General features: G+C 38.1%; 1 protein-coding gene across 1 annotated transcript; it reads right to left on the bottom strand.

Annotated features, from left to right (window-relative positions):
• Window positions 1–12,363: 12,363 nt before the first annotated feature.
• On the bottom strand, window positions 12,364–14,911 carry CFL2 (cofilin 2 (muscle)). The gene is made up of 4 exons (XM_004681946.2): window positions 14,835–14,911; window positions 13,602–13,909; window positions 13,411–13,487; window positions 12,364–13,325 (listed from the first exon to the last, which is right to left on the bottom strand). Exons 2-4 carry the CDS (start codon window positions 13,859–13,861, stop codon window positions 13,213–13,215), a joined length of 450 nt encoding a protein of 149 aa, XP_004682003.1. The 5' UTR covers window positions 13,862–13,909; window positions 14,835–14,911; the 3' UTR covers window positions 12,364–13,212.
• Window positions 14,912–14,936: the final 25 nt, after the last annotated feature.

Here is a 14,936-nt window from a genome sequence, read left to right as displayed (position 1 = left end):
AGTAGAAGAACTGGGGTGAAGGCTAGAGGTGCTGGGGGGGTGGGTAAGAGGACTCACCAGAGACAGACTGAGGAGCAGAAAAGGCAGATCTACTGAAATATACTGCTGAGACAGGAGAGGTCTGCTGCACAATATGGGGGTCAGCTTCCTGGAGGCCTTAGTGGTGACAGCAATGAAATTTACCCCTAGGTCACCCGGGGGTCTAGAGGAAATACTTTAGATGAGAAAACAAAACTCGTGTTTGAAAAGTGAAGGTTTATTAAAAACAAAACTGGAGTGCCTCCCTGGTGGGGCAGGGGTTAGTGCTATCAAGCTATCTGCAGTCACAGCAGCATGAGTTTAATCCCTGGCCAGGAGCTGACTCACATGGCACAGCAAACTTCTCTTAGCTGCCTGCTGCTCCCCTTAGCAGTGTTATTTTTTTTTTAAAGATTTATTTGTGCAAACAGAACTGGGGTACAGGCCAGAGGCTCAGGGGCAGCGAGAGGCTTCACCAGAGACAGAGTGGGGAGCAGAACAGGCAGATGGACGAAGCACACTGCTGAGGGGAGCAGCAGGTGGGTCAGGAGAGGTCTGTCACGCCATGTGGGCACCTCCCGGGCAGGCGGGAATCAAACTCATGCTGAAGCGGCTTTAGATTCTCAGTGCTGTGCGTTAACCCGCTGCGCCACCAGGGAGAGCCAGCAGTGTATTTTAGTAGCTCTCCTTGTTCTGCTCCCACCTGGTCCCTGGTGAATCCTCACCCCAAGCCCCGCCCCCCCCACTCTGGCCTACATTTTAGTTCTTATATGCATAAATAAAAACAAATCTTTAAAAAACAAAAAGAACTGAAGTGCTTTTATGATAAAATACTATCTTAAGGTTTGAGCTCTGTGTGGGTTAATTCAGTTCTCTATTCCTTGACCATGATATGGCCACCTGCCAGTCTTTTATCAATGTCTGTCCTTGAAGAGGGAAAGGAAGGTAAAAGTAAAACACTTCCTTTCCTAGAGGCAAATCCATGACCAATTTTGAGGAAAAAAAAAACCTCAAAGTACAGGAAATAAGTCAATGATGTCATGTTTGGTAGCAGAGCAATGCTCTAATGTACTCAAAGACTGGGAAGATTATGGGTCCCCTGAAAATTCCCGGGCTACAGGGAAAACAAATATCCAGAGATTAAATACAGCAGGATATTCTTCTGGAAATACAGACTCACTTTGGTAATCTCCATAATTCACATGAATTACAACCTTTTAATTTAAATGTTTTACCTGTACTGGGAACTATTTTAGGTGCAGGAGATCCAAAGAAGTCGGCGAAAATAGTGGAGGATAAAGATTGTGAGGAAATAGAATAAAAAGTTACAAAAATTATATGGTTTAATCTTTTCTCAGCCCTGTAAGGCCCCATCTTGTACTGGCTGCTCTTTTTGACAAGTAAACTTCTTCAAAGAAGTATGGAACTAAAAATATGCATTTAGAAATTTAGAACAATTTGACATGGCCATAACATGTAGTCCATTATCAGTGGGCTTGTTTTGTTGAAAAGTGTGAAGACCAGTTTAGTTGTTATCTAGCTTTCAGGGTATCCTGAACCTAATGAGCTACGTACAAGTCATACACAACAGGACTATTGTCTGTCCACAGCAGATTGGAAATTACAGCTAATGATCTTTAGCAGTCATTTGAAAAATACTGGTGTTTACCACACTGTCTCCACTTCACCTCTAGTTCAGTATTCAAGTCATTTCTGTGTGGCATCTGCCTCCCCTTCTTCTGAAGGTCAGTGACCTTTCTATGTCTTTAGTTTTCTTCCCATAAGACATCTCTGCAGCAGTTGACATATTTTACTTCTGTACAGAAGTTGAGTTCTCCTATCTCCTTGACAACTCCCTTTTGTCTTCTCTCCATTTTGCTCTTCTGCCCATTCTTTTGCCAGTTTCTGTTTTCATGATACACACACAGATCACTGCTGGACAATTTTATTGATGTTCTATGACATCAATGAGGTACTGTTGATTTCGAAGCTTATATTTTCAGGGTTTTAAATCTGATGGTTCACTAGAAAATTGTGCTAGGACATTTTACAAAAGCAGTAATTTTTAATTAAAAAGACAAGAGAATTTTTTTTTCACTTACATGTGTTTTTAAAGTTATACATGCTTGTATCCCCACAAATCATTTTTATTCTCAGTGGAATTGTATATGCAATTTCAATATGTAAAACAAAAAAAAAAAGCATCTTCTTTGAAGTGGATATGTCTTATCCATCTAACCTTTTCATTTCTGGGGCTTCTTGCATAATTGCTAAGCCACAGTGTTTTGTCACTTGAAGTGTTTGGATCCCCAAGGAATCCATGGGAAGATTTCAGAAGACCCATAAAAAGTTACACCTTTGTTTTAACTAATCCTTACTTGAAATCCATCAGTTCCTGTAACTCTAACATTAGTAGTTCTTATAAGTCTGTCACTAATAGATGTAGATGTCTCAAAGTATCATTTACATTTATCACTACATGATAGTTCTTAGTCATTAGATAATATGTTAGTAAAAAAGTACATATAGACATCACAATGCTTAATAGGTACACTAAGAGCTCCCTAAACAAGGACTCTATTTTGTCCTCATCCTTTTCCAAAGCGGTGACAAAAAGCTTCTTTTGTTCTTGACATTAAGGAGATATTCTAACTGTAAAGAGGTTGTTGGAACCTCATTTCAAATAATTCTATATTTGAAGGGAAAATGTCTTTATTTAAAAATTGTTTTCTCGAGGGAGGCTGTGGCACAATGGGTTAGGATGCAGCACTATAAGCTAGCCACAGTTGCTTTAGTGAGAGTTCGATCCCTGGCCCTGGAGGGGACCCACATGGCGCGGCAGACCTCTCCTAACCCGCCCGCTGCTCCCCTCAGCAGTGTACCTCATCGATCTGCCTGTTCTGCTCCCCTCTCTGTCTCTAGTGAATCCTCTCACTGTCCCTGCACCCCTAGCTTGTACCCCCATTTTCCTCACTGCTTTTTTCAATTATTACTGATTATTTATGAGTTCACAGGTCTATTTTGTCTTTCTAAATGGACTATAATTACTCTTGAGAAGCTTATTTCTCAGGATAACCAAAACAGTGTTCTAAAAATACTGAACAACTGCCTTCTGATGGATGTGATGCATTTCAGAAAAGTCAATTTAACATAAAAACAGTATTAAAGCTCAATATGGTTGGGGGCCTCCCTGGTGGCCTAGTAATTTAGTCTTAGCGCTATCACTTCTACTGCCTGAGTTCAATACCCAGCAAAGAAGTTAACCCACACATGGCACAGCAGATCTCTTCTGTCTCACCCGCTTCTCTCCTAAGCAGAGTATGTCAGTAAACCCACCTGTTCTGTTCCCCACTCTCTCTCTGGTGAATCCTTTTACCCCCTGCACCTCTGGCCCACCCCAGTTCTTCTATGCAAAAAATAAATATTTTATAAAATGTTGTTCAATTCTAAAATCTGGTTCAAGAATTCAAGCATGGCTTATATGCAGACTTATAACTAAGGAGTTAAGGTTTTCCTTATCCCAGAGAGATTTAAGTCCTATAATTTTAAAATTACAGGATATTCCATTTCAAAGATGCTATAGTAATGGTACTTTTAAATTTACCTTATCTACCAAAAGCAGTTATCTAAAAATTACTGCATATCAGGCTTGTAAGTCTAAATTCAAATAGCAGAACTGACTTTTTAGCCAATGATTTACTTCATGCTTTCAAAATGTTACCTTCATTTAAAATGTGTTTAATATTTTTCTCTTCACATTTACAAATTTCCTGCTTAATTTCTGTGCCAAACTTACACCTCAATGATCTTAAATGTCAACAAAGCTAAAAATATTCCTAACACTTTCCAAGTAATGCATAAGCTTTATACCATTTCATCTAATTATGAAATTAATCAAGTACTGTCAAATTTTCTTACAGACATGTCAAAAAACATAGCCTAAGTGCACTTGCCACTGCCTTAATTCAGGCTTAACTACCAACTTCTTCACCATCCAAACATTCTTAACATAGTCATAAAATGACCAGGAAGATCACACCACTTGTTTGCTTAAAATCTACATTGGCTCATCATACACAAATTTCATGTTCATTAGCACAGTACTCACAGTTGTCAGTGATTTGGCTCATAGGCACTTTTCCCACACTGCTCTCCTCACAGAGCTTCATACTAGCATAACTGCAAAAAAACTATTTGCAGGACCTGTTCACTGATTTGACAAACTCTACGTTCCTTTCAACTGAGCTCAAACATTGCTTCTGTAAGATCTTCTCACCTACAACTCCAAAGCTAATCACTTCTTTCTTGTAATATACCACTGTACTTATCACACTGCCATTATATTTGTTTATAATCTTGCCTTCCTTATATCACAACTTTTTGAGGCCATGAAAAGTATGGTATTTCATGTTTGTAATTTGATCTAATGATCTGAATAATTGGGAAAGAGAAATGAAAAGTTTCCAGAGTGATTCATAGTGGCCAAGATGATCATGTTTCTCTGTAACAAACATAAATCTAATGTTTTAGTCATAGGAATTACTAGACCCTCTTGAATAGTACACAAAACACACTCTTAAATATAGATTGATTCTGGATTCAGCACAAAAGATAATACAATTGTGTTTTTGTTTTTTTTTTTTTTAAAGATTTATTTGTGCATACAGAACTGGGGTACAGGCCAGAGGCTCAGGGGCGGTGAGAGGCTTCATCAGAGACAGAGTGAGGAGCAGAACAGGCAGATCGACGAAGTACACTGCTGAGGGGAGCAGTGGGCAGGTCAGGAGAGGTCTGCCACGCCATGTGGTCACCTCCAGGGCAGGCGGGAATAGAACTCATGCGGAAGTGGCTTAAGCTTCTCAGTGCCGTGCTTTAACCTGCTGCGCCACCAGGGAGGGCCACAATTGTGTTTTTAAAAAAGATTTATTTATTTATGCATAAAAGAACTGGGGTATAGGCCAGAGATGTTGGTTAAGAGGATTCACCAGAGACAGAGTGGGGAGAACAGGCAGATCAACTGAAATACACTACTGAGGGGAGTAGTAGGGGAGATGGGGAGGTTTGCTGTGCCATGTGGGTTAGCTCCCTGGCCAGGGGCTCAAACTCATGCTGAAGTGGCTATGGATAGCTTGATAGCTCTGAAACTTTAACTCTTCCACCTCCAAGGAGACCCCAGGCAACATTTTGTTGCAATGACAATGGCACTGAAGGATATGCTCACTTAACCCCCAAAATGTTTCTTTACATCCACAACATAATATATTTACCTAATTTGGTCAGCTGGTATTTCTTAAGAACTACTATACTCTAAGGCTTCCCTCCTGGTGGATCTCAGCCCTATCAAGCTAAAGCCATGCCACTGCAGTTGCAAGAATTCATCCTCACCAGGGTGCTAACCCACATTGCACAGCAGACCTCTCCTGTCTAGCCTATTGCTCCCATCAGCAGTCTGTTCTAGTCAATATGCCTGTTATGCTCCCCACTCTATATCTGGTGAATCCTCTCTTCCCAACTCTGGCCTACACCCCAGCTCTTATATGCACAAATAAATGAAATCAATCTTTTAAAAAACCACTATAATTACAAAATATTTTTCTTTAGCGGGTAAAGATAAAGCCAAAATTAAAAGGAAATTACTACTAAGTCAATTTCATAACAAAAATAAGTCTAATGCAGCAATTATTCAATGTATGCACACTGCTCAGGAAACAATATTAAAAATTGTAAATCAGGGCTCTCCCTGGTGGTGCAAAGGGTTGAAGTGCAATGCTGAGAAGCTAGCTATCCATGGCCACTGCAGTACCAAGTTCTATCCCTCGCCAGGGAGGTGATCCATATGGTACAGCAGACCTCTTCTATCTTGCCCGCTGCTCCCCTCAGGGGCGTATTTCAGGCAATCTATCTGTTTCTGCCTCCCACATTGTCTTTGGTGAATCCCCTCACTCCCTGCACCTCTGGCCTATACCCAAGTTTGTGCATGCATAAATAAATACATATATTTTAAAAAATGTATATCAATCTTTTTACTCCTAAAAATCAGTTAAAAAAACAAAAATTTCAATACATTTCTCCATAAAGTAATTACTAATAAGCAACAATGAGTAAAAGGAATGGGACTCTTTTACTCTCAAGTTTTGACCCATAGTTATTTTTTTTTTAAAAAAAAGGTTTAAAAACTAATTTAATCCTCAAAAATGCTTTTCCTCTTATTTCATGAAGTCTACAAGTCTTTCACATCTTATTATTTTATGGTATAACCAGACATAAAAGTTTTAATATTATGTGGCTTTATGCTTTCTAGAACAAAATACTCTGTTACCATTTTTACCTTATATAAAACTGTCCAATTATGCCAGCTTGGGAATTGCCTTTCTTTTTATCTGGTCATTTAGTCAGGAGCTAATCAAAAAACAAACAAAAAAGGTCTTATCAGCTCACAAGAACACAGACAAGACTTTGGGCCATATGCCCAGGAAATTAGCAATTTACTCAGTAACTGTCAGCTTTCCAAAGGCAATATCTCATACTCTACTATTAAAAATATGTAAAATGAGAAAAGTACTACAAATACAGTATACCATCTACATAAAAGCTTCCTAATTTCTGTGAGGGAATTACATATTTCAATAAAAATTTGTTCCATACTGTATTCCAATTAAACTACTAAAATTTTGAATACACAGGATCAAATTAGCTATTAGAAGTCAAAAATAAAGGAAAAGTGTTCTGCTATCCAGATGAAAGAAAAAGACCTTTCAGACAAACATGTATATTGTACACACATAAGAAAAATCTAGTAAACTAGAAAGTCAATTGGCATTTAATATTTTTAAAGATTATTTTCCTTATTAAGTACATGTTCTCATATCCTATTATTGTTTCAATAATCTAAAAAAGTTGACTTAAGTATAAAGCCTTTTAATAATGGGAATAAATTACTTTGTGTGCCTTTAATGAATCAGGTATGCAAAGGGAAATATAACTTCTTTAAATATTAACATTTTAGGGCCCTCCCTGGTAGTGCAAAGGGTTAAAGCGCAGCCATAGGAAGCTACTGCAGCCACTGCAGCAGGAGTTCCACCCCCAGCCATGGGGTGACCTACATGGCATGGTAGACCTCTCCTGACCTGCCTGCTGCTCCCCTCAGCTGTGTACTTCGTTGATCTGCCTGTTCTGCTCCCCACTCTGTCTCTGATGAATTCTCTCACTCACCCCTTCCCCTCCCCCAACCTCTGACCTATATCCCAGTTCTGTATGCATAAATAAAATAAATCTTTAAAGAAATAAATAACTATTAACATTTTAGACACCTCACTGGGATAGAGCAGTGCCTCATTTATCTTGTAGTTCAGCTATCTTACATACCACCTTATTTGTAAATAAAGCCAAACCTACAAAGTACACAAAATTTCTTCAAATAGCCAAAAGCAATGTTAGATAGTTTAATGTATGCAGGCATTTTGCTCTTAAACTCTGATCTAGTCTCTTTATATACAGTTCTAACAAAAATGGGTTTCTAAATACACAAGATGAAAAGTAACAAGAGAAGTTACTAAAGCCAAAGTTTACTGATAACCACAAAATACATTATCTGAGCATCCACAAGAAAGAAAAAAAAGAAAGCTCTTTGGCATAAAAAGCCAAGAAAAGAAAGTAGATAAAGCCCTAAGAGGAACAAAACCAAATTGACCCTTCTAGAGGGCTTATTACTTAACATTATATTCATCAGGAGTCTCTCAGGTTAGCATGCTAGTACATTATATAATTCAAATTAAAGAAGACCTCAGGTTTCAATAGTTTCTTCTATTTAAATCTTACATTTTGATATATCTGTACTTCTTGATAGTGACATCTCTTGATTTGCTTGGGATTATCCCAGCTTAAGCTTGTTGTCCTGGCATATTTATTAATAGCTCTCCCTTTCACTCTCAAAAAGTGTCCTGGTTTGGACTGTAAATTTTAGGGTCATCTTACTAACTGCGTACTATTTGTAAGGAACTATCCCAGTAGTTTTCAATTATCCTTACAATCAAAGTTATCCCCTTTTTATAGATTAAATAAAGCTGAGAAGTTAAATGATTTTCCTAAAATCATTTAATTAATATTAAAGACTTATATGCAAGTAACTCAGGCAGTCTGATACCAAAGTATTAGTGTTTAGCCATTCCAGTACAAAATACTTTCTCTCCTTAAAAAAGATGGGTAGAGGCCCTCCCTGGTGGCGCAGTGGGTTAAAGCACAGCACTGAGAATCTAAAGCCGCTTCCGCATGAGTTCGATTCCCGCCTGCCCCGGAGGTGACCACATGGTGTGGCAGACCTCTCCTGACCCGCCCGCTGCTCCCCTCAGCAGTGTACTTCGTCGATCTGCCTGTTCTGTTCCCCACTCTGTCTCTGGTGAAGCCTCTCACCGCTCCTGAGCCTCTGGCCTGTACCCCAGTTCTGTATGCACAAATAAATAAATCTTTAAAAAAAAAAATAAAAAAAAATCTTTAAAAAAATAAAAAAATAAATAAAAAAAAAATAAAATAAAAAAAAGATGGGTAGAGAAATGGAGAGGAAGATAACCAACTTTTAGGAAAAGGATTAGAGGTTATCAGTTTTCTGGAAATTGCCTATAGAATCTTTCTGATATTTCACAGTCCCACAAATTTATAATATGAAAACATCCAGGAAAATCTCTGAAATGTAAAATACTTTAGATTTTTATGAGCATTGGCTTCTTAGAAAAAAAATTCTAAGACTTTTCCAAATATTTCTGATACTACCCAAAAACATACTAATTAGCAATTATGTCTTGCTCAAAAAATCAGGCTGCTTCATCTTTTTTTTTCTTTTGCTTCATCTCTTTTTTAAAGGAAATTAATAACTCACAGTATAATTATAGAGTGAAATATTAAGCCAACCTTACAACTCAAGTAGCTGGGATGTCTCTTAATATCTTCAACTTCAGTTTTCTCAGGTGTACCAGAGAAATATAGCTAGCTGGTTAAAGGGACATAAAGATATCAGATGGACTTCAAGTGAACACTATCTGATGGAGAACTACCATTTCTTGAGTCTTAAAAATCATGAACTTAGGGTATTAATAATAAACACTCAGTTTCAATAACCTGGATCACAAATTTATGCCAAATATTCTGAAACGGCACTCCTCTATTTCCTCTTTTATTATTTATTTCAAAATTTTTTGGGGGAGGACCTCCCTGGTGGTGCAAGGGGTTAAGTCAGCACTATGAAGCTGTCAGCAGCTACTGCAGCACTGGTTGGATCCCCAGCCAGGGTACTAACCTTGACATGGCATAAGGAGCTAATATGGCACAGCAGACTTCTCCTGTCTTGCCCACTGCTCCCCTCAGCTGTGTATTTCAGTCAATTTGCCTAATCTGCTCCACACTCAAGTCTCTGGTGAATCCTCTCACCAACCTCCCCCTGTACCCCATCTCTTGTATGCATAACTAAGTAAATCTTTTAAGATATTATTTGGAAAAGAAACTAGTATCTGATTGATCACATGCAAAAAGAAAACTATACTTACTACATTTTGAAAAACATTGCTATAATCAATTAGTCCTTAAGCTGATATTAAGTAGAATAGTTAAGAGGTTCAAAGAACAATTAATATTATTTTAAACTTGGTTCTTTATAACTACATGTATTTGGAGAAGTTTAAACAAGTTATATTACATTTACATGCACTTTGTTTTTCAAAAAGCACTTTATATTTGATCCAGCAACCAAGCATGGTAAGCAGGTATTATTCTAATATTATGAATTAAAAAACTGAAGCTCGAGAGATTAATTAGCCCAGCTGCTTTATGTCATTAAATTGAACTGGAGGGATACTCCCAATTCTATATGAAGGAAATTATTTGGATGTTCTAGAGCAAAAGAAAGCGTTAAGCTTCTTTACTCACTGAGCTGAAACAGAACATCTATAAATTCATGCTGCCTCTCTGAAAAGCAATATTCTTTGGATACTGAATATGACTTTTATATTTTGGATGAAACACATCACTAGAAGTCTTAATTTTCATTGAAAATGAATATTCATGTATTAGACTGCTACTGTTATTTAATTTGCAAGCACAAATAAGACCTATGAAGAGTTGGATTATTTTTTCATAGTAGGGAGCTGAATGAAGAGTTCCCAGCCCATGATTTATCACTATTATTTTCTTAAGATTAAAAAAAATGTTATTTATACATAAAAGAAATGGGGTACAGGCCAGGGGTGCAGGGGTGGCAAGAGGATTCACCAGACCAGAGTGGGAAGCAGATGGAGGAAGTACACTGCTGAGAGGAGCAGCTGGTGAGACAGGGAGAGGCTGCCACGCCACGTGGTCACCTCCAGGGTGGGGAACTGAACTTGCACTAAGGCAGATCCAGCTTGGCTTGGCCTGGCTTGGCCTGGCTTGCCTTAGCTTAGCTTCGCGGTGCAGCGCTCCAAACTGCTACGCCACCAGAGAGGGCCCTGATACTATTCCTTAACAAAAAAACACCTAAAGTTTCTTCCCAAGCTCATTTGTTAAGATTCCATAAATTAGGTGCCCCAAAGACATCAAAGAAACTCAAACCCTGTAAGAGGCTTTTCTTCCAGTCTACTAAAAAGCACGTCAAATACACAATGCTGGTCATATTATTTTAGATAATGATGGAAAACAACAGCTGAGAGTCAGCTTGGGACAAATGCCAACTGTCCCCATTTGTCTGGAAATGTTAAAATTAACTGCAATTCTCATTTTTCAAAGAATATTGGTATCTCCAAATTTTAGTTGGTATCAACTAAAATCCTAAAAAATATACTAAAAGTAATGGTGCCTTTCTGAGCTGCAGTAATTTTTAAATTGTTAATGTTCTGAAGTAAACACATCTCAACAGCTTGATAGTTTCATATATTTATTTTTAAAACATAATTTTGCAAGCTAGCAGCAACATATTGCTTCAAATATTGTCCTTAAAATTTTACTAATTAGCACCATCAACTTTATAAAGCTAACTGGAACATTGTTTCATCATAAATTATAAAATTTAATTGCCAATTGAATTTCAAATGCCAAATTTGCCTCAAATAATGTATCACTGATTTTATCATTATTTTTGGTTTTATGTTCAAAGATGTATTTCAAAAATGAACTATATTAATATCAGTTATATCAAGCTAAGGAACACAAAGTACCAGATTAAAGCACAATATAATCTCTGAAATTATTATAGAATTAAAGAGGCATGTTACAAAAGTTGAAAAATCAGCCAAGAAAACAAATATACTATAACTTAAGAGTCCCTTATTTTTCAGATAAGGAAATAAAAAATATTCCACGGTAATAGTATCAATTACATGTATGTTTTAGTACATGTCAGTATTCTCATGCTTTACTTAGGTGTTCTGCCTTACCAAAAAGTCATCAAAATGTCCAGGATAACTCACAGTGACAGCTGGAAGCCTGAAATAAAATTATTCAGTGCAAAAGATCCCAAGTTATTCATGTAATTTTGTTTCCATCTGAAAATGCCTGAGAAAATCTAATTATCATCAGATTACTTTTACACACTTTTCCTGTTTACTGATAGGAGTATTCTTCAGACCTATGGGGTTAAGTTTAAAATCACGATTGCCTGCTTACTAGCATGCCTGTTTTGCATACCAGTAGAATCAAGTCCAGTTTTGCCATTTGTGGATAACCATGACAAGATACAAAAGCATGTGTTTGCCATAAATAGCTCTGGCTAACAGCAAACTGCTCACAGTGAGCAGATCAAGTTCTCTATAAGGAGAACAATCTGGAACACGGCCAAATTTCATATTAGCGTTTAAGACCGATGGATCAATTATTTTTTCCCTTCGATTTGCAAATTATATTAATAAATAGTAGCTGAAATCAAAGTTCCTAAACAGGAGAATTGTTAAACTTTTGAGGGACAAATTTTAAAAGTAATTTTCAATATGACCAAATATGCAGTATGAGCCTACTGCTTCTACCATTCAACTACATAAAAATGTAAACATGACTCAGGAAATAACTACCCTAATTTATCTAGAGAATAAACCAAATATTGAAGAGTTATGCCAAAGGGCAAAAAAAATAATTTCTTACCTTAATATTAACACATAAGAAGTAAGCTAATGCTTATAAAAGCATCTGTAACAGTAGTGTTTATACTTGGCTTTAGGGTAAAATATTTTTAAATCAAATAAACCTAGCAAACTGGAAAATATTACGGATTACTGCTGTACAAAAAGTTTTTTTAAATGACCAGTGTAGAGATTAATAATAGCAGTTTACACTAGGAGTTGTATTCACATATCATTTTGCAAAATGTGCAAGGAAAACAAGGCAACGTTCTGTAATATGCCACAATTTTTATTGCAACGTGGCCATTTGTTTAAGGGTGGGGTTTGAGCTCAAAAACAATGTTCCATTTAAGGCTCTTTTATACAGAAATTGCCATCATGACTGATATTCAAAATATCTTTAGTGTTGCAAGACTTACATGGTAAACATAAAATTCCTACACTTATTCAGTAGTGTACACTCAATGGAAAACATTAAAGGTATTAATAACAGCTATTTTCCTTTAAGATACACAGGTAACAGGAATGAACACTGAGGTACTAGAATAAACTGACATATTTAACAAAACTTAATTGGCATTCCTTTTGGGAGTGGGGACATTAAACTCGTTACAAAAAAGTGCTTTCAATGCATAGTGTTATATCCGTGCTGCCAAGTCACAAAAAATAGGCTTGCCAAGGCAGGTGAGGTGTATGAATGCTCGAGCCTCACAGAACCGCAATCAAGTGCAACTATAAATAATACTGAATAAAGTTTACCATTTGACCAGTGGATAATACTTTCAAGGCATTCAATTAGCTTACCCATTGCAGTAATCTAAGCTATTCACATTGACAATCACATTTCGTTGTAGTGCTCGCTGCATGGAAGGCATATAACCAGTTGTTTTGGCTAAAATATGACAGGAAGGCATTCCTTGGATTCTACATAAAAGTAGTGGTAGCAAACAGTCTAATGGCAATCACTGACAGGTTGCTTACATAAATGATATTTCCTTCATTCATTGTGTTGGAAGAACTGAATGGAAAGAGGGAAAAACAAACACCTAATAATATTCCAAATGACTGAGTGGGAGAAATGGAAAGCTCCTTAAGATCCAGATGGCACTTGACTGTCATTTTATAAGGGTTTTCCTTCAAGTGAAACGACTACATTGCCTCCCAACTTCTCTCCAAGTGTGGAACGGTCCTTTATATCATCCAAGCCATTTACTTGCCACTCATGTTTAATACCTAAAGAGAAACACAAAACGTTACACGATGAGCCTTACTATAATTCAGAAGGAGTAATTCTTCACAAAATATTCACTGTTTGTACCTGTAAATTTCTTTTTAATGGCATCTTTAGAGCTAGCATAAATCATCTTGCTTTTTAAGGGTGCACTTTCAGGAGCCCTAGAGAGAAAAAGAAAATTTTAAATCCCACTTAAAAGACATACAAAGATAAAACTAACTGTTAATAACAATCCTTGCATTTCAAAAGTACTTTTTTCTTTTGTTTTTACACACCAGAATATAAATACTAGGTCTTCTTTCTTAGACTCTTTTGTTTCGTATGTGGCATCGTACAAAGCATATCGGCAATCATTCAGAGGTAGCAACTTCACAAAAGATGTGTAGGGGTCCTCTACAGTATCACCAATGTCACCCACCAAGATCTGCTTTGCTTCCTCTACAATTATTTGTCTTTTGTCATCGCTTAAACAGAAGAGAACTGCTTTCTTTCTTTTTTTGATCTCCTCTTGTGTAGAAGATTTCCTTACTTTCATATCATTAAAAACTTTGATGACTTCATCATTCACTGTAACTCCAGAAGCCTGAAAGTAAACAAAGAACAGCAGTTCAGAACAAGTATTCCAGTTTTGGCCGAAATTAACTATTCACCTAGAGAGGTTTCACTTTAGTCAGGACATCAAAAATTGCATCCTACTCTGCAAGTATCCAATCAGGTTTGTCATATTTTAAATGTCAGTGTGTGTGTAGCACTCATGGAATCTAACTCATCCTGCCCCATTCATCCTTTCTAAAGGGGTTTGGAGACTTAAGTAAATAGGCGGCACAGCAAAGGGACAAACACAAGCTGTCCCATCCCTGAAATGCTTTCTATTTCAACGCGTGATGTCAGAGCCTCAGGAACAGCAGCAAAAATACCTTCTGTATTGTGTCAACTCTCCAGGCCTTAACACTTTTGGATTTCAGTTAATGCTTCTACTATTTTTTTTCTTTAAAGTCATTCTAGCTAGTGCCTTTCCTCATAAGGAAAGAGAATCAAGTGTGAACGCCAAACCGCCCACGGCTACCACGTAATTGCCTCAGCTCAAAAGCAGACACTTCAAAACTAACGGGTTTAGTGTAAATGCTTTTACGGCGAGAAAGCATTTTTAAGAGTTTTCCCATTTCCTTAATCTCCCCCTAACGGTTTTATTATTACAGGCCGTGAAGACCCTCGCCAAGAGCTCTCAGCAAGGGCTTTAAAGCACAAACCAATTTTAGAGCGCGCCTGTTAATTGGGGAGCTCAGGGCAAAGGCAGCGCGAGCGGGCGTGAGCTCCTCAGACCCCCGGCGCCCGGGCCTCCGCGCCGGAGTCGCGACCCCTCCAGCCGCCGGGAGCCCCGGCGAGCCCGCCCCCGCCCCCAGGAATCCGGAGAGCAGCCGGGCCGGGCCTGACAGCCGGAGGGCAGGCCGACAGCCGGCCGGAGGGGGAGAGAGAGAGAAGCGGGGCCGCAGCGCAGGAGCGCCCACCTTTGAGGCCAAAATCAGGGTTAAAATGGCGGCCTCACTCTCAGGGCTCTGCCGGACCGCGCGGGTGGGCTTGGCCCGCAGCGCCCGGGCCCCCCGACCCCC

The sequence above is a fragment of the Condylura cristata genome, unplaced genomic scaffold, assembly GCF_000260355.1.
Source record: "Condylura cristata isolate star-nosed mole 26May11 unplaced genomic scaffold, ConCri1.0 scaffold00013, whole genome shotgun sequence".
In the NCBI taxonomy this organism is placed as follows: domain Eukaryota; kingdom Metazoa; phylum Chordata; class Mammalia; order Eulipotyphla; family Talpidae; genus Condylura; species Condylura cristata.
The sequence above is the reverse complement of the archived record's forward strand: the minus strand, read 5'-3'. Positions and strand labels throughout refer to the sequence as shown.